Source organism: Convolutriloba macropyga, chromosome 12 (genome assembly GCF_964194025.1).
Source record: "Convolutriloba macropyga chromosome 12, txConMacr16.3, whole genome shotgun sequence".
NCBI classification, from domain to species: Eukaryota; Metazoa; Xenacoelomorpha; order Acoela; family Convolutidae; genus Convolutriloba; species Convolutriloba macropyga.
This window is the reverse complement of record NC_134479.1, coordinates 26,866,367-26,887,189: the sequence shown is the minus strand read 5'-3', so window position 1 is coordinate 26,887,189 and position 20,823 is coordinate 26,866,367. Positions and strand designations below refer to the sequence as shown.

The window sequence follows — 20,823 nt, the reverse complement described above, 5'->3', positions numbered from 1 at the left end:
CGTGATGCACATTGGGGTTAAAACAGAAAGAAAAGACATAGAAAATGACTAAATGTTTTTTTCCGTTTTTTAGTGTCAAAAAAAGTCCTAATGTGTGGGGTAGTTTCAGTTAGATTCTTAAACTATACTTAATTCAGCTTCTAAACTAAACATACCCGGCAGTTTGCCGGAAAATAGCCGCCGTTGATTCCAATAAGCATGATTGGGATTGAAAGAATAGAAGATATTGAAAAAAAAAAGATTTTTGTACAAAAACATTTTTTAAGTCCGATTTATTTTGATGGCATTTTGTAGTTGAATATAACGTACTTCTGTTTCTTAGAGAAAGGCTACAGGGGCTACTATCAACACCAATAACCATTAGAGATGGTAACTAGGACTTATAGGAACGACGTTCAAATAGCGGGCATCTAAAATCGGGCTTTATGGGTTTATCCCGTTTCTACTTCTGACTTCAATTTTTTATACTGACTCTGTTCATTTTGAATTGCTTTGCTGAGCAACTGATGTTCAAAATCACTTTTAGCAGAATGAGAGAAGAGAGAAACTAGCCTAAAGAAGTCAAAAAGATATCACGCAAAATGTTGAAAAAGCGGCAAAATGAGGTAAAGCGAAACATTTTTTTATTCGACGAAGTAAGAAAAAAAATAGGAGCGCTATAATAGCCGGCTGAGAAGATGAGTGCGGCTATTAAAAACTATTAAGCTTAATACTAATGTCAGCTAGCAATCGCTCTAATGAACTTTGATAACCTAATGCTCGATGGCTTAATGACCGCGCTTTATCCCGTTTCTTTTGATTTTGCTCTTTTGACTTCGACTGTATTCACTAAATTACGTAATTCAAAACGTGAAAGAAATTAAACTCCATTCAGTTGAAACAGTGAGTGAACTAAGTCAAAAATGAGCGTGAAAATCGTGACTTATGTAAAACGAAATTTCAAACGGAATCAAAAGGTAAAGCGAAATAAAAGAGAGCGCCTAAATACAATTTGAATTGAATTTAAGTACAAAAAGTAGTTTCCCTAACCGAAATGCAACTCATTTAAATTGACCTCAAAAACAAGAATGACAGTGATGTGCATAATGTAGAAATCAAGCCAATATATGTAAAAGTCAATTTAGAAGAACTCAGAACAAAACAAAATCGTCAGAACAAGCAAAACAAACAACCCAGGACGTGCTTAAGTTTCACGACTAATGAAGTTATTGAGAAAATCTTTAATTTAAATCGAAGCAACATAAAGTATGAGACTTGATGAAAACAATAAAATCTTCTTTAAAAAAAGCTCACATGAATGAAGAAGCTACTAGTTCTGAGCCACGTAGTCAAACTTGAAACACATTTTGCCAGTTTGAGTTGAAGAAAGTCTTCGGTAGTTAAAAATCTGTCACTGTATCAAAAAAACTGGCTTTAAGAAATGTGACATTGCTGGCACTTGGTAATTTAGTTAGCCGTGCGTGTTTTAAAGCAAGCAGAACTCAAATAATTACCATAATCAACTTAAATAACGACGAATCATTACTTCAAAATCAAACCTGGATGAATAATGTTAACAAATATACAATTTACAATTTGAGACTTAAAGACAACTTTAAAAAAAGCTTAACGACAGAGTTGAAAAACAAGAACGTTAGCAGCAGCTGTCGTTTCAATGAACTTCTTTCAAACAACAGGTGGGCAGGGGGAAATCGCAGCCTTCCTTAGCCTCTAATCTCAGCAAGGGGCTTAAAATGATTCGGAAAGAACTTATTACAAGACTATAGGAAGATCTAAAAGTGAACAAAGAAACCAATGTCAATCCACTTTTGACTTGACTTTTAGTAAATTGCCACCAATTACGTTCAGCTGCTTAAAATTTTTTAATGAGAGAACGATTTAGATCACGCAACAATCAAGAACCAATAAGGCAACAATAACGCCCACAAAAAATGGTACGAACTTTGTTTTACAGCAATTACTCATAACACTAGAACTCTAAAAATATAATTAAAAAACGCCGAGCACAGACTCTCGATGTTCACACAAATTTTCATTCTTCTTTCTCAAATAGTTTTGAGAAACAAGTTTAATTTTATCCTTATCACAAAACAGCTGAACAGGCCTTCAACCAGACCGACTAGAATTTCTCAAAGTTTCTGAAGCAAAGCTAGGACATCGAAAAACATAAACGGACTAACGTTGGAAAAATTGTTCTCGAATGACAGGCAGGGCAATTGATTCAGAGGCTCTAGCCTGGATAATTTTTTTACGGGAGCAAAAACATTAGACTAAGGTCGGATTCGTACCCCGACCTCCTGAGTCTAATTGCGTCATCTCGGCAGAGTCATTAACCACTCGGCTATCAGAGCCTTGTCGTCGTCTCTCTAAAAATCGGTTTTATTTGAGCAAAAAACTTTATTTTGGCGTGAGAGCAATTGAAATCACTCAAAAATCAAAGAAAAGCGTGAAAAAGTCACTTTAGAAGTCAAAGATTATTCTAGAAGAAAAGCGCAACAAATTTGCATAAAAAAGACACGTTTACAATAATTGCTTCTCATTTGAGAGCAATTTATAAACATACCCGGCAGACTGCCGAAAAATAGCCGCCGTTGATTCCAATAAGCATGATTGGGATTGAAAGAATAGAAGATATTGAAAAAAAAAGCTTTTTGTACAAAAACATTTTTTAAGTCCGATTTATTTTGATGGCACTTCGTAGTTGAACATACTTCTGTTTCTTAGAGAGAGGCCACAGGGGCTACTATCAATACCAATAAGCATTAAAGATGGTAACTAAGACTTATAGGAACGACGTTCAAATAGCGGGCATCTAAAATTGGGCTTTATGGTTTATCCCGTTTCTATTTCTGACTTCAATTTTTTATACTGACTCAGTTCATTTTGAATTGCTTTGCTGAGCAACTGATGTTCAAATTCACTTTTAGCAGAATGTGAGAAGAGAGAAACTAGCCTAGAGAAGTCAAAAGGATTTCACGCAAAATGTCGAAAAAGCGGCAAAATGGTAAAGCGAAAAAAAAAGTTCGACGATGTAAAAAAAAACAGGACAAGTCCTGACGTACAAATCAAAGAATTTTCATTGACTAAACAGAAAAACTAGACCAAGAGTGGACTATGAGTGAATTGAGAAAACCATTTTAAAAAAAAGTCAGATCAAAATATAAGAAAAAAACAGAAAATCAATGTCAAAAATGCCGCATCTGAACAAAAAAATTACTAGCGAGAAAAGAAAATTAAATTCAAATAAAAAACTAGGCCTAGAATGAGCTGTGAATGGATTGGGAAAACCATTTAAAAAATCCGATCCAAAAAATCGAAAAAAACAGTAAAAATCAGAGTGAAATTGCCGCATGTGAACAAAAAACCACTACCGAGAAACCGAAATTTTGTTCAAACACCATTTTCTCACTCTACTTCAAAATTAGAGCGAAAAGAATTCACGCCGCAAAACCACTCGCTTTTTCGCTCCATTTCCTGTTTCGGCGTGACCAAAATCACCACTCCAATTTGACTTCAAAAATCATGAAAATGTGTGAACAGATCTTAAAAAAAACATAGCCGGAAGAATTCCGGAAACGACTCGAAGTGAAAATCCATTTAAACGCCATCCAACAACTCATTAAACAAAACGTGCCTTCACTAATTTATGATTATCTTGAAACAAAGTCATGAAACAAAAAAGTAAAAACAAAAAAATCAAGTCTGTTAAAATATGATAAAAATCTGATCAAATTTTGTTATAAATTGAGATCCCGAAAAAACTATCTCTGCCAAAATAACTTCATCAAAACAACTATTACTTACAAAAACCACTTATGTGAATTTTGAAAAAAATTATGAAAAAAAGCTCTTAAAAGCAACTTTCACTGAAAAACTAGAAAAAGTTATTAAATTTTTTAATATTTCAAAAACATATAAATCCAAAGACAAATTCCCTTTACCCAATAGGGTATCCAGATGCTCGCAAAACAATAGGCAGGTCATAATAGGCAAAGAAACTTAGCTAAAAACAGAAGAAAAAACGAAAAAATTGCAAAAATTAAGAAAAATAGTTCCAATTTTTGCCATTTTTTTGTCATATTTCTCCACAAAATGATTCTTACCCACAAAACTGTACCCAATTGTTATCATAAAATGGCTCAAGTAGAAGGGGTTTATTCAATACCCATTTGAGCCAGTAGAACAAAATAATTGTCAAAAAAAACGCAAAAATTAGCCCGAAAATCAGCGAAATACATTAAAAACATCCGAATTATCATAAAATTCATATGAATTTCCAGAAACCTTCAAACCACTGCCAAAACCAGCCTAAAATTAAAACAAAATCATAACCAAACCTCTTAACCAAAATGAATGAAAAAAACTGCTTTAAAATGCCGCACGTGAACGAAAATATTTCGCTCGCTTAGAGAAATTTTTTCACACATCAATTTCTCGCTCTCTCAAAAACAGCGGTATGAACAAAAACCACTCTCTTTTCGCTCCGCTCTTCACTTTTGTTCAGCGCCAAAATCACTCCACATTTTTTCACGCGTTTCATTTCCCGCTTCAACAATCACTCCAATAAATTTGATTAAAAAAAAGGACTTCTGCAATACTCCTCTTCGAGTCGTAAAAAAAGACAGCGCCCCACTACAATTCAAATTCTTTGAATTGTAAAAATAGGAGCGCTATAATAGCCGGCTGAGAAGATGAGGGCGGCTATTAAAAACAGGAGCGCGATAATAGCCGGCTGAGAAGATGAGGGCGGCTATTAAATATTAGAGTACAACTTACATGAAGTATTCGCACCTGCATATGAGAACGCATTAGGATCTGTACCCTCGTCCGAACCACTACTCGTATGCTCGGAATAGGTTGAATTCCTATTGGTGGAACGAACGTAAGCTCCTGTGGACGAAATGTAATCGTCAATGTTCATATAATTTGTCAATTGTTCGCTGCATGGAGTTGTATTTTGCGATGCACTCGAGTTACTCGTTGAGTGCGTAGAATTATTTTCATCGATGTTAATTTGCTTCGATGTCATTGATAGATTCGAAAGGTCGAATAAGTTCATTATGTCGTCGTTATGTTTGGCGCCATACTTGGACATTTCCGATTTCGCAGCATTGGTCAGTGTTTTGTCATTAGCAACATTTTCGTTTTTAGGTTCATAAATATCACTTTGGTTCACAGGAACATTTGCCAGAAATCTAGAAGCTGACGAGTTGCGCTGCATTGCGCTGAGTCGCGATTCTGAACTTTTTCTAGGGGGAGTTGGAGGCGGAAGTTTAGAAGACTGGTTCCTCTTCGGCGCTTTCGGACACTCTTGACCAGACGAGTTCAGGGTTGTTCCTGAAACAACCATTCAGTATCAATATCAATAAGTTTCGACTTTCTGAAATGGTTATTATTTGGTCAAATACAAAACTCAAAAACTAAGATACACGAGTTGCGCTGCATGAATCGTGCAAACTAGCCTTGCTTTCTCAGCTCGAGACTTCATTCAGAAATCTTACAAAAATCAGAATCATTAGTTAACTAGCCTGCAGTAATAATGAGTGCATTCTGACGCTTAACAGGCAAAAATTCAAAATATCAAACCACTTTGATTGGTCCAACCTTTGGCAGAGAGCAAATCACAGCTCTGTTTACGTCTTTGCATATAGCACTGTTCGAAGTAGCGTTTAATCCTGTAGTTGCGATATGCTCTCTGAATCACAATGGCCGATTGATGAGCAGTTTTCAAATCAACCGAACTCAATCCCAGAGAGTGTAGAATCTAAAACACACACAATCTGTTTGCATTCACAAACACTACTCAACAAGCTGCTCTTTTTTTTTCTTTACTGACCTCCCGCCCCCTGGAACAAAATATGTCTCCTTACGTAGCTCATTATAAAGTATGATATAATTATTGCTTCTTTTGTGGGTTGAAAATGATATGCACCGACTAGGCTGTGCGGGGGGGGGGGGGGGAGGTGTCATAGACACGCCACGCAAACTTTTGCGTGATTGTGCATTGAGAATGGTTTCACACCCCAAAAATAACCAAACGGCTATATATGATCACAAGGCTTATAAAAGGCTTAAAAAAATTATATATTGATCATAAATAATCATGTTTTACCAGGGAAAGAGAGATTTCCCATTACTGTTAATGCAATTTTAAAACTCAGAAGTTGTTAAAAAGTGTCACGGTTGAAAACCAGCTATACTTTTATCTTCTTGCAAGTTAATTGGATGAAAGCATAGCACATAATCGACACATTACCCTTAATTTTTCTCACCACCGGCTAACATGGCTGGCATTAAGTAGCAAGTAGTCGAAAAATTCTTGAAGTCATTTTTTAGTCAACAAACTATTTCTCAACCAACGGTGCATTTCATAACACATATGATTGAGCGGACAGATATTAAGCTAATAAAATCTGTTTTTCAGACTGTTCAACAGGTCAAAATTAATATATAGCAATCCATCATACTTTAACGGCAAAGTTTACGAGATCAATATTTCCAGCAGATATGAGATTTTCAAATTATGATAAAAGATGTAACATCGTTCGATTCAGAATGCAATAGCGACAGAAATTAAGCACTTACCCCCAATCTATATTCAGAGACAATTATATACTATATTTAAGTTCACCAATACGAGCAACATTTCAGCAAGGCCAAAATACGGAAGTTAAGACACAAAAGCTGGTATGAAATCCAAATAGCAATTTAAGTAGCTGTCAGAGAGTGTTTAAACTGTGTCAATTCAAGTCTGACAGATGGTATTGTCTGTTGGCGCTCAATATATCAATATTTAAACACACGCTACAACGATGCCTCAAATTGTTAAACCTTCAATGACTATGAAACAAGAATGCGACAAAATAGCCGAACATCAATAACACTCAAAGTAGTCATAACATAAAACTTAATAGGTAGAGCCTCAAAGATTTTTTAAAATACGCAAGTTACAGAAGTTCCACCTGTTCTGATATACCCTGAAAAAGGTGGTTTATACTTTCTAAACAAAGCCGATTGCAAAACATAGCCGGCAGATTGCCGGAATAGCTGCAAAAGAACAGACTTGCGTGCCGTATGATAGAGATAGAAAAAGATACAGATATAAGTTGAAAAAGTTATCGACGCCGCTCAAAAAACTATGTAAAAAAATTAAACGATAAATTAATAAAGCTTATTAAAAATCATTGCGCAGAAGCCTTTTCATTAGGGACCCTTATTACACATATGAGTTCCTTTGACCTTAAACTAATTCAAAATAAACTTAAATTTCAAAGTGCAAAAGTCATTTTATTGAGTGAGGTAAGTCACTTATGATCAAAATCTACTCACGCAAAATACTTTCGCTAGAGAGAGTGAGAAATGACATCATGCTCGCAAAAGCAGTTAGTGAGAGGAAGAAGCCATTAAGAAAACTTTAACTTTTCAGCTTTGAGATGTGAACAAATGTAAAACGAAAAAAGAGCGTCAGACGACGAAACAAAAAAACATAGGACAAGTCCTGACGTACAATTCAAAAAAATTTCATTGACTAGACAAGCAATTAGACAAGAAAAGACTATGAGTGAATTGGGAAAACCATTTCTAAAAAAATCAGTTAGAAAAATTTAAAAAAAAACGGAAAATCAATGTCAAACTGCCGCCTGTGAACAAAAAACCATAAATGAGAAATAGAAATTTGGTTCAAACAAAAAACTAGGCCTATAATGAACTATTAATGGATTGGGAAAACCACTTAGAAAAAAATCCAATCAAAGAAATCGAAAAACCAGTAAAAATAAGAGTGAAATTGCCGCATGTGAACAAAAAACCACTAGCGAGAAAGCGAATTTTTGTTCAAAAACCTGAGAGTCTGAAAAAGCTGACAAGGTTATCAATAGCCTTCAAATAATTCAAAGTTCTAATCGGAAAAAGATCGCGAAAGCAAACGGCAGATATAATCTTAGAAACTCAGTGAAATATTTTCAAAATGGAAAGCTCGAATCAGAAAACACCTATAATTACACTTCTAATCACTGCAATTAGGACAAAAAACAACACACACCTGTTTTCTTGTACCTAAGCTAGACAACATGATTTCATTCTAAATCAAAAAGAAAATTGATCATAGAAAAGACATAAGCAGCGGAATATTCAAAGGCAAAAAATCATTTTAAATAATATCGAGGCCGGAAGAAAGCTGTAGTAATTAGTCATAAGTGGAAATTTTGGAAAAAGCCTTCTATCAAACTCTCAGTACTGCCTTATGTCGAATGAAATCAATTGCAAACCAAAGAAATGACGAAAACCTAAAAAAAAAAAGCTGAAATCATTCATTTTTACAACTGAAAAAATCAATACACCGAAAATAAATGTAGGTGCCATGACAAAACAAGAAAGACACTAACTAGAATGTAAATATGGGCACAATGTAAGGAACACCGTAACAAAAAGATAATCTTGATTTTTGAAAGTTAAAAATCAATTTAAAAAATTCAAGAAAAACAAATACATTTCATTGTTCAGCATTCAAGACAAAGAAAAGATAACTAGTCATCCGATACAAAGATCTATCCTCCTGAAGAGAAAAAAAAATATGAAAAAGCAGAATTCATAAATACGAAACATTGAAACATTTTGCAAGAAAATGGTCAAACAACTTTTAAGTTAAGACTGCATTTATGAAAAAGTTTTAACTGTTTTTCAAAAACCTAACGCCAAAAAGTGACTGAATTTTTATTGAAACGAAATTAAAGTCCCTCATGTTGCAGAAAAAGACTATTTCTAGCAATTACAACCAAAATACAAACAAAAAACTGACGAAAATCGGGAAAAAAACTACCAAAATCGGATTAGCATATGTAAATTTAATAAAACAAAATTACATCGAGGTAGAAAGAGGCGTTGAGTATATGAATTATCAAAGGGAAGTTGTCATATTAACTGATTTTTGACGAAAAGACGGTTAAAAGATCCAAAAATGAAGAAATTAATAGAAAAAAAGCCAAGAATTAACTAAAAAAAAAATCAAGAAATATGTGCCGATTTTCAACTTGAAACGCATTTTCAGGCTCTGCAAAACACTGTGGAATCAAATTCCGAGGTTGACATTTCAATATAGTATCGAATAAATTTTTATTTCCATAATAAACCAAATTAAAAGCAAAAAAACTTGGGCCACTTAGTCCAAAAAACGGCTAAAAATGGTTATCTATATGTGCCATTCAGTCAAAACCTACTTTTCAATTCATTCACTCAAAGTCAATTCACTCATTCATTCAAGTCAAAAAGTCATTCACTAAACGAAGCGCATGATCAAAACACTTCTCTCGCTTAGCTAAAATCTGTTCACCGAGACAGCTTTTCTCACTTTCGCTTTTAGGTCAAAATGCCGCGTGAACAAATCTACTTCCTGTAAAAAAAGACAGAGAGAAAACCAATACTCCTCTTCGAGTCGTAAAAACCGAGAGAAAACCAATACTCCTCTTCGAGTCGTAAAACAAGAGCACCGCAATATAGCTCCGCTCAGCTTACAGCTTCGCAGCTATAAAAACAGCTGCGTAACAAATTTCACATTCATAGCTATTAAACAACTCTAGAGAAAAAAACGGTATGTCGAAATATAAAGTTCAAAAGATCGTGACAAAGGAACACATTGAACAGTGCTCTCATGATTTTGTGAGTGGCACAGAAACTTCCCACATCCGTAATTGACAACATGCAACTCCCTATGTCATTGAAACAACGTTTGCAGTGGTACAGCAGATTTTTCCAGAAGTATTAAAAAGCTCGAACATCATTTTGGTTGAGTTGATCACTTACGACTACTTCTACACTTACTTCTCATTCTGACGGAAAAAAATTATTATGAAGAACAATACTGTCACGGTCTTAATAAGTTTGTAAAATTTTCGACATAGATGATGGCATTTACGGTGTTCCGTCGGTTCAGCTAATTTTCGTTTCTAGCGCTGATATAATTTCAAAAATTTACTACTTATTCTAATAATTGCCATCGTTTTCAACTTCGACGACAATTGAAATAGAAAAAATTAAATGACGAACCTAATCTGCTCAAAAACGATCATGACAAACACCAATAAAACACAACCTATTTGACTTTTAAAATCTATTATTTAGTGAGCGCTGGTCGAAACATTGACTTCCAAGAGAAAACTTTCACATCCAGAATCAAAATTTACAATAACAAGAATCTAAAAGAAGGGTACGTTTAAAAAATGAGATGATGGTCTTCAAAAGCAAAACAATTTGGTTGAAATGCCCGAAACAGTAAAAAAATCATGCAAAATCTAATCTAAAACCATACTGTTCGCATGGCTATCTTCCATAAACAGACACAAACACATTCATATAGAAAAGCAACTCTTACAAATTCTTGAATTTGCTTTTCATGCCGTAGAGCTTAACAACCAGCCGGGGCAAGCGTCGAGGTATGGGGGTAGGGTTGGGAGAGGACCATGAGGACTGTTGGCGTGGGTCAAACGGGATTAAGAACCACCCGTATCACAATCAAATTGTCTTTAAAAACAAGTTATGGTCAATCGCCTACTTTGCGAATAGTAAGGCTTAAGGTTCTAAGAGAGCTGCTCAGCCAGTTAATTCCCTCCGGGCGATACCCGTTGACCCCGTTTTTGAAGACAAAAATTCCGAAAGGTCAGACGAAATATCGGTCAAGAAAAAAATCGCACCAAAAAATGGCCACAGGACAAATATAATTGCTACCAACCTCCTTTGAGAGCAATTAATTAACCTTTAATGCCCTTACACTTTCAAGGGAAAACATACCCGGCAGATTGCCGGAAAAGAGCCGCTGTTGATTCCAATAAGCATGATTGGGATTGAAAGAATAGAAGATATTGAAAAAAAAAGATTTTTGTAAAAAAACATTTTTTAAGTCCGATTTATTTTGATGGCATTTTGTAGTTGAACATAACGTACTTCTGTTTCTTAGAGAAAGGCTACAGGGGCTACTATCAACACCAATAAGCATTAGAGATGGTAACTAAGACTTATAGGAACGACGTTCAAATAGCGGGCATCTAAAATTGGGCTTTATGGGTTTATCCCGTTTCTACTTCTGACTTCAATTCAATGCCCGCTATTTGAACGTCGTTTTATACTGACTCTGTTCATTTTGAATTGCTTTGCTGCGCAACTGATGTTCAAAATCACTTTTAGCAGAATGAGGGAAGAGAGAAACTAGCCTAGAGAAGTCAAAAAGATATCACGCAAAATGTTGAAAAAGCGGCAAAATGAGGTAAAGCGAAACATTTTTTATTCGACGAAGTAAAAAAAATAGGAGCGCTATAATAGCCGGCTGAGAAGATGAGGGCGGCTATTAATAAACGGGATGAGATTGTATGCTAGCATCCCTAAGCCATCCTATTTCTGCTAGACAAACTATTCTTTCCTAGAAATATTTGCAAGTGCAAAATTTTTTTGAGGTAAAGTTGAGTTACAAATGGTCTGAGGAGCTTATATTATGTTTAAAAGAACAAATTATAAAATTTTGAGCTGTATCGAGGACTTTGCCGTCTAAGCGCCGTTTCTTCTTCCATAGAAAAATATTTTAAGAAGGAAGTTCTAAGGAACGTATTGTAGTTGAAAAAAATATAGCCGACAGATTACCGGAATAGTTGCGAAATAGACATATCTTTTATTAGGGATTACTTATAGACATTAACTCACGGGCGCACATGCTCTTTGAGAGGATGAAGTCGCACTAAAATGTTGACAAAAATTTATAACGTAAAAACGTTAGACGACAAAACAAAAACCAAGATTACCAAAATACAGCTACACTAAGCTTACAGCTACAAAAACAAATGAAAACAGTCATGGCCACATTGGTTTAGAATTAAGACCAAATAAAACTAACTGAGCTCGGAAAACTGCTGCGAAGCCGCAGTATTAAACATAAACCGACAATGTCGGAAGAATTGCTCTTGAACGACAGGCGAGGCAATTTAATTCAGGGGCTGTAGCCTAGCTCAATTTTTCTTTATGGGTGCAAACAACCTTTCCCCCGCCGAGATTCAAACCACGGACCTCCCGATCCACAACCACCCGCACTAACCACTGCGCTACGAATCCCTTACCTCTGATGTGCTGCAACCGATTTTATTTTAGCAATAAGCTTTACTTGTTGATTCGAAGTATGGACCTCCCAATCCCTCACCAGAACCACTTCCCACTCGGCGAACATGCCCTTCTTGCTGCAATCGATTTTATATTAGCAACAAGCTTTACTTCGGAGCAATAGAGATCACTCAAAAATGAAGAACGAAAGCGTGAAAAAGTCACTTGAGAAGTCAAAGAACGTTCTAGAAGAAAAGCGCAAAATTGTCTAGCGAAAAATTTGCATAGAAAAAGACACACACGTTTACCATAATTGCTATGAACTTCGTTCAAGAGCAAATAAAAAGCAAAACTATCATGAAATATAGAAACATGAAATCAGCCAAAATAAAATTTTAATTCGCCAAAAAATTCTTAATACATCACACTGTTTACTACAGAACCATTTTCTCTCTATTCACAAATATAATTCTGTCTCAATAGACAAAAATACTTGCCCTGTTTTGAGCAACGTTTCTCAATTCAGGTGAAAATTCATAACTCGCCAGCATCGATCGCTTGTCCTGTTGGCCAATTGCAGACCCATCTGACCTCTTCATGTGGTTTGACACATTGTCTTCCTATGAAGAAAGATATCAAATTATGAAGATATTCATTTTACTTTCATCATTTCACTTTACGTTAAACACTGAAATAGAACATATTTTCTGAAAATTTTGTTGCTATTACAAACGGTTCAATGCTAGATACACGGGCAAGATACGCTCTTCAATTGAACGTTCGCAAGCATGAAAGGCAAAAGTACCAAAGAACTATTGCACTTACACTATTTATTTTTATTTACAGTTCGTTCTCGACAACGCACGAAAGACCGAACATGAATGACGCAACATTAACTGATTCTTGCGATCAAAATTGTTGTAAAATCTCGCAGAGCTTGTGCAATTAGTGTGTTTAACTATGTAAAAAACAGTGTCCCGATTAGTTTCTATTCCGCAGCTAAGATTTTTGTTTGCACTAACTTGGCAAAATCCCCGGTTACTGAACATGTACGATTTGGCATCACTCGCAACCCCGGAAGGGTACTGCGACCCAGTAGCTCCTCCCGTTTGCTGCAGTTGTCTATCCAGCATTTGGCCATACTGCAGCCTGATTGACTGGAAATTGGTGCAGATGAAGTCATCTGAGTTTGGACTGTCCCAGTCACCGTATCTAAAACGAAGAAGTCATATTTTATAATAATTTCCTTGAATCAGATCTCAAGAAATTATGTGGGAGTCTGGACTAAGTTAATAAAAAATCATAAATTCTGAGATAATCCTTACGAAACGGTGTAATCCTCTTTAACTAACCATCGCAAATTATTGCGCAAAATTAAATTTTAATAATTACTCCCAATTGTGCGAAAAAGTCACAGCTTTAGAAATGAGCGATTTCTTTTGATATTTTCAGCAAAATCTATGTCACAATAAATTGTTAGACAATATAAGCTGGCTTTGGCAATTATCACCGCAAATAGCATTCTTACAACTTAACTGCTTATATTCAAAAACTTTGATTCTGAGAGAAAATTAATAAATAATATCATACAGGGAACTGTTAACATAAACAGTGAAAGCGTTGGAAGAACGACAGAGCTTTTGCTGCTCCCTCACTTAGTACACGAAATATTAAACGAGCCTAATTGATTCCATTCATTGCCCCCTAGTATTGCATAAAATAGCCTTAGGGGGCTTCTGAGAGAGATTCATGGATTAGTATCAAGCACAATGCTTGCATTAAATAGTTCAGATTTAAGATATAACCGTCTCTTCAATATAATTTGGCAGGGGATTATGTCTGTGGTTAAATGAAAGCTTAAATTGGTCATGTCTAGGCAACCTTTATCCATTATCCAGGGCCCGGTATTCGAGCCTTCATTTGGCCTTCAAATGATAACCATTGTCTTCTAATGAAATTGACAAGTTTGCAGCTTGATCAACAAACAATAAAGATTTAAAAAATTATTTTAATGAATGCCCTGATTTAGAAATAAATTATGAATATTTCTCTACATTTGTTCCTACATCTATACAACCATATTTGCAGACAAACTTAAATACTCAACTCCGGTTGGAAGAAATGAACCATGCCAAAATCAGACCACAAGATTTTACTCAATGAGAAGGGTGAGCTAAAAATGAGAAGTTTCTTAATTTTTGAAACAATGAGGCTTTATGAACTTTTCAGAGAATAATGAGGATAAAAATAGCAAATATAACAACCATGGAGAGGATATATATCCAGGTGCTAGCATCAATTCCATTAAGCATTAGAGATGGTAACTAAGACTTATAAGAATAAAGATCAAGTAGCGGGTATTTAAAATTGCTCTTCATAGGTTCATCTCGTTTCTATTTTTGATTTTGTTTTCGATACTAAATCTGTTGACTCCAGATTATTTTACTGAGCACATTTAGCAGAATGAGAGAAAAAATAGTCTAGAGAAGTCAAAAAGATCTCACGCAAAATGTTGAACAAGCAGTTAACTAAAGTAAAGAGAAACAAATTTTCGTTCAACAAAGTAAAGACACAACAGGACAATTTAAAACAACATTCCAAACAATTAAGTCAAATAATGACCTGCCAACTCATATTTTTATAGCAACATTCAACTGAGATATATATGTGCAAAAATGAAAAAAATAAAAACAATTAGAAAATCTCATTTTACAAGAATCTGTGTTAAGAATCTCTTTAACAACATTTTATGAAAATATTGATCCTCTGCGTCCTTAGAACGAGTACATAATACAAAACCTCGTGGGAATCAATGAGAGACAAAGCAAAAAAGAGAATCAAAACTGAAGAAACTTAGCAAAAATTATTGAAAACCAGTCGCACCTTACCAAAAGACCCTCGTAACTACCAACCAAAACTCTTAAGCATAGCACATCATAAAACTCTTAAAGTCTTAAAGTAGTTTTTGCAGTTCTAATAGCTGAAAAACGGACCAAACTATGAATGAAGGCAAGATGCATAATTTCGCTTAAACCTTTTGAAAACAAATGGTATCTCGGTGCATAAAAACATTAAATGATTCAGTTAAATAATTACAAAAATTACACCGCGCTAGAAGGCCAATAGAATTTAATGTTATTGTTGGGACTAAGCAATAAGATCATAAGACGAACAAACAAAAAAGACCAAAAAATCAATATGTACTTCGAAAAGCAAGTGCTAAGACATTTTCTATGAACTCAAGCCACCAATGCCATTCACCTATTACTCATAAGTCATTGATGAAATCAGCCATTAATAAGATCAACCGATAAAACATCAATAAGGAGAGCATATATTAAAAAATCTCGAAAATTCAGTTAAAATTTTTGAAAACGAGCAGCGTAGAAGTCAAAGAAAAAACAATTAAAATTTGAAACAGTTAATTCGATTACCCTCTGCATCCTGACTTCTCATTACGAAGACTAAGAGATAATACAACAAAATGAGCAATAAACCTCAAAAATTGGATTTTTCGTGAAATAAATGAAACAAAGAGTCAATTAAAACTGATATCATGGAAAGAATTAGCTTTGAACTGAACCCATTAGTTCGAAAACTCACATTAGCAACCCGAAAAGGATTAAAAGAAAAGCACAAAACTAAAAAAAATCATTAAAATATTTTGAGAAGTAGTGTCAAAGTCATGAAAAACCCTAGTCATAAACTCACAAATTTAAGAAGGTCCATTTATGCTTGATTAGCAACGAACTATCCTGTCCTTAAGGATACTAGAAAAAAAGACAGCAAACATAATAAAAGGGAAAAAATAAAAAAGAATACAACCAACTGCAAATAGGCGCCATTAGAACACAGATGTATCATATCAATAGCACTCAAAAGAAGAAACACCTAAAAAGCAGTTAAATTGCCACGTGAAAAAGAAATGCCTTTAAAAACTTCTGAGGTAAAATCACTTCAAAGGTACTTGGAAAAGTCACGACTCAAACCCACTCGCTTTTTTTGCACCATCTACTGCTCCATAGGGATTAAAATCTTCACTCTAATTTGACTTCCTACTGACGTGAAAAAGCAGACAAACGTTAAGATATTTTAAAAAACACAGCAATATAATCCAAATACTTTGGATTGTAAAAACATGGAAAGACAAGTCCCGAACCACCATTCCAAGAACTCAATAGAAGAGTACTCTCAAACAAAAACTACCTACAATAGACTATGAAAGGATTGGGCAAACCAATCAGAAAAAATCCCAAATTTCAAGAGTAAAAATCAATTTTAAAATGCTGCAGGTTAACACAAAACCACTAGCGAAGTTTTGTTCAAACACCGTAAACAATTCCAGGCCGAAAACCACAGATTTTTTGCTCCACCTCCTGTTTTGGCGTAACCAAAATCACTTCAATTTGACTTCAAAAATCATGAAAATCAGTGAACAGATCTTATTTAAAGATCTGTTCACAAAAGCAATCCAAATTCTGAAGACAAACGCAAATCAAATTCTTTGAACTTTGAAATGGGCCGCCATAATAGAGCACTGAGAATACGAGGGTGGCTGTCAATGAAAATCAGTGAAACCGATAACAGATACCGATTTGAACCTTGGTATTAAAAGCATAATAGTGCTTTCCTGAAAACTAAACCTGAGATGAAAAAAAACAGGAACAAACACTTCCTACGAATATTTAATCAAGTTTTTATGCCAGAATAAAAAAAAGAAAATTGGCCACTGCAAAAATTAAACAACCATTAGCCAACTGCACCCAGTTAACGGGTTAATGGCACAATCTTTGCAGGAAGTCTCAGGACAACCTTTTCCTAAACATTCGAGATATATTCATTGTGAAAGTTCAATTATAAATTATCTCAAACTAACATTAAAAAAAGAAGCTGCTTGGACAATTCCAGAAAGGCCACTGGCTGGCCTGTCTGTAGTCATTTTTTTCCAGTTCAAGAATCAGTGAAAAAGAATTATGACAACGGTTAGGCTACCAGTGCTATCTGTTACCCATTAGATGGACTGGTCAACATTCTTTTGAATAGCGATGTTTTAAACCTCGGGGATATCCACAGAAAAGCGTGCTGTATGTGCACAAAATTCTGTTGTAAAGTGACTTAAAATCAAATGTTTTGATAACTTCCAACCTATTTTTCATGCCCACCAGAGTCAACGATTAATATTTCTTAAAATTTAAGATATTCAAATCATAATAATTTCCAAAACTAATTTTTACGACATTTTTCTCCGAAACGGCATAAACCAGTTAGTTCGCACTGAGCATAATAAATTAATTAGTTAATTCAAGCGGATAGGAAACGTAAACCAACTAACTTTGCTCTCGAACGACAGGCTGAGCAATTTAATTTAGAGGGAGGTTTAGCTTAAATAATTTCTATGGGTGCACAAATCTGACTAGTGAGGGGTTGGAAACCGCATTCTCCTGCATGGCCACATCTACTCGGCTATCAGGTAATTGAAATTTCTTTTATTACCATCACTTATGTTTCAGCAATTTAGATCAGGCAAAAATCAATACGTCATCGAAAGAATGTTCTAGACGAAAAACGCAAAAAAGATCGAGAGCAACTAAATATGTTTACTATTTGGTACGAGAAAACAGCGAACAAAAATTTTGAAGTAGTTCTTTCTCGTACTTTTTATTTTTTCTTCGGAAACTCTGTTTTTTTTTTCTCGAAAATGAGCTTTCAAACAATGAGCACATAAGATATTCTAATTAGGAAGGACAAGGACCCACACCATCGATTCGGTCAATTAACCTGACGCAAATTCAAGCTCGATTCCTGATTTTCCATTTAATTACTAATTTTATATGATCATGCACTGCCTGCATGATGTATCCCACTATATCATTTCAGGAATTAAAGTGCTCTTTTTAAACTCACAGGTTTAGTGGCACGTATGGAAAGTTATTTGGACTGTTGATATAGGATGATCTCTTGGCCGCAATGGACAGCCTATTCTGTTGATCTCTATGTTGCTGTCTAAGTAACGTCGGAGATCTCAGAAGCTGAACAGCACATGAACTCAAAGAATGCGACGATAAAGAATGAGGGTGGTGTGAACTACTTGAGGAATAAGATGAACTAGAATAGTAAGAACTTGATGAATATGAATTTGATGAGTACTGGGAGGTAGTTGAATAGTGGGAGTTATAGGATGAATTTTGTGATGACGTAGGAGGAACGGGGTTTGAGCACACAGAAGGGTTGATAGCTTGTAAAAAACAGTTCATGCTCAGGTAACGTCTCACTTAAAAGCTTTTGGAAATGCGCCAGAGTAATAAATTGGACAAAACGCCGAAACGTGGCTAAGAATATCAGAAAACGTACATCACAACAGCATAAAAATCAGAAACTCTGATTCAAATCTGACGAAATAAGAACTCTGTTTTGTGTGACCACAAGCGAGGACATCATAATAGATAAATAACTGACATCGATGACTAAGTAGTGAAAAGACATTTCCCGCTTTGAAAATCAAACTTCATAAAAAGATCAAAAACTAGTAAATTCAGTGCAATGAGACTGAAAAATGGCGTATCAATGGAACTGCGGTCAAACCATTTGTAAAACAAAAAGACTGAAAGCAGAAAATGTGTCTCCCATAAAAAGTAGGGCAACTGCTTCTGGCAAATCCTTTACCCGCGATAAATAAATCACCCACTAGTAATTAATAACGACAATAGCGAGTTAGTACTTTTAAGGTTTTCATGTCAGTCTCAAAAATTCTTACAGAAAATTAAATACTGTCCACAAGAACCAGAGAGTGACCTTTTATAAAAAAAGTATTTCAAATAACAAAAACAACTGCAGCAGAAAGCAATACATACAGTTTTATTGATAAAGGGCAAAATTTTATTCAGGGAAATGATATAGTCCCATTTCCGCGCATAATAAATGCTTAACAATCATTTTCTTCAAAGGTTGAAACCGCAACAAAAACAACGGTTAACCGTCTTGTAACGATATCGCAATGTATAGAGGTTTGGTCACTGGCGAACTAGTTTGAGAAATGTTATTTTAATTTATTTCCAATATAAACTAAATTAAAAACAGGCCCACAATTGAATTGAAAGTGCTGGTAAATAATACTGCCACATTTTAAACAACAAATTGTCAATTTTCTCTGCTCAATGGATACAAAATTTCAGATTCCCGCCTAACATACAAAACTTAGTTTCCGCTTAATTCAGTACAATAGCAAATAAAAATAGCCCAGGGACTTTCGAAGTTCAGGCCCAATTTGTAAAATCAAACTGCCCTATCGCTCAAACTAAGAAAACGCAAGTGCAACCGTTACTTAACAAAACAGTACCAAATTGCAACAATATCAACAAAGATACAGTTATTACTGTTGTTGAGCTGAAGAGCGTTTGGCTAAAAATACATTTCCCAGGATTTTGGGTTTTGAGGCGTAGGGAAATAACTTCCGGGCAAATTCGCCCAGAAAAGCTTCCCGATTTGTCCCTTGTCAATTGTTAATAGTTGCCTGGGAAATGTTATGGTTTAAGTAGAGCTGTTATTCTGTTATTTTATGTTCTTCTTTAACATTTAAAGGTATTGATATGGACAATTTCTTATTTTCACCATTGTATAACAGTACGCAAAGAGACAACTGAAGACAGTTTAGTTTTATCAACATAATGTTGTTGCGTTTGATTAGTGTGGTTTAAAACCGAAACAAGCGCCTCCTCGTAACGCGAAAAGCAGTCTTAAATTTCTATAATAGGATCGTTAACTAATAAGGCTCTTAAGCGTGACGCAAAAGTAACTTGATCAATTCCGACTTCAATACCGAAGAGGGTAATTTTGCAGATATCACATTCTTAATTGTGAAAAATTAATTATTCAGTAAAAATGACTTCACGTTCAGCTTTTGTATACATCCACAATTTTGTTCGGCCTTGAAAAAAATCTGCTAATTAAAATAAATAACAATTCTTCTTTCTATTGATTTTGACGCGCCATTTGAACTCTTTGATGGCAAATTTCCTTCAAGTCAATTCAATTAAATCGACCTTGAATGCAAACACAAAAAATTCATGCTGAGCAAATTTTCCTTTCAGACACTTAGAAGGTAATAAAACTATTCAAACAACTCGGAGCAACTGGAAGTGAAATACAGGAGCGTGAACAAACTAGTTTTTGAAAGAGTTTTCCACGGTATTAACTATAAAAATTTCTGAGCATAACATAATCGGTTTGTTTAGACTGTGTTTATTGAGAGAGAAAAGAACATGATACGTCCTAGTAGATAAAACACATTTTTAAGCCATTCATGTGATTTCCACTTAAAAGAAAAAATGAGAACAGAAACCTCAAAAACTTTTACAATTTATCGACAAATAATGTATTTATGCATAGACGGCTGCTGGCCAAAACCTTAAATATTCTTAATTGATTACGAATAGACAAAGCAACTTAAAAGCAAAGTTTCGCTTAAAGTTAAAAAAGACTACCTCATTTGCACTCTGCATACAAGTTACAATCATAAAAACATATCTGACTATTGTCATACGCATTGCTCTCGAACGACCGGATCGTGGCTCAATTTTAGTGTAACTTACTAAGCCTGTGGGCGTAGTAGTGTGACAGTCGGAGAGTAGGAAAAGTGATTGTTTTCTTAAGTTAGGCGCCCTCCTGTTTCTTAATGAGATAGCAGAGGGATTAGAATCACTAGGAATAAATTTTAGAACCAGCAACTAGGACTAATTAGAAAAAAGTTCA

General features: G+C 34.9%; 1 protein-coding gene across 6 annotated transcripts in view; it reads right to left on the bottom strand.

Annotated features, from left to right (window-relative positions):
* Positions 1-20,823, bottom strand: part of LOC142350913 (uncharacterized) — a 99,284-nt gene that overhangs the window by 36,145 nt on the left and 42,316 nt on the right. For 4 of the 6 annotated variants that reach the window (XR_012760928.1, XM_075402930.1, XM_075402931.1 and 1 more), the window contains 4 exons: positions 13,098-13,287; positions 12,573-12,695; positions 5,605-5,764; positions 4,777-5,337 (listed from right to left, as the gene is read on the bottom strand). Coding sequence is in view for 5 of the 6 variants with exons in the window: in XM_075402930.1 (XP_075259045.1) it covers positions 4,777-5,337; positions 5,605-5,764; positions 12,573-12,695; positions 13,098-13,287 (1,034 nt within the window). In the remaining variant the exon portion in view is untranslated. Of the gene's footprint in view, positions 1-4,776; positions 5,338-5,604; positions 5,765-12,572; positions 12,696-13,097; positions 13,288-17,979; positions 18,854-20,823 lie in introns of those variants that run through there. The other 2 variants (XM_075402929.1, XM_075402928.1) reach the window with 2 other exon arrangements.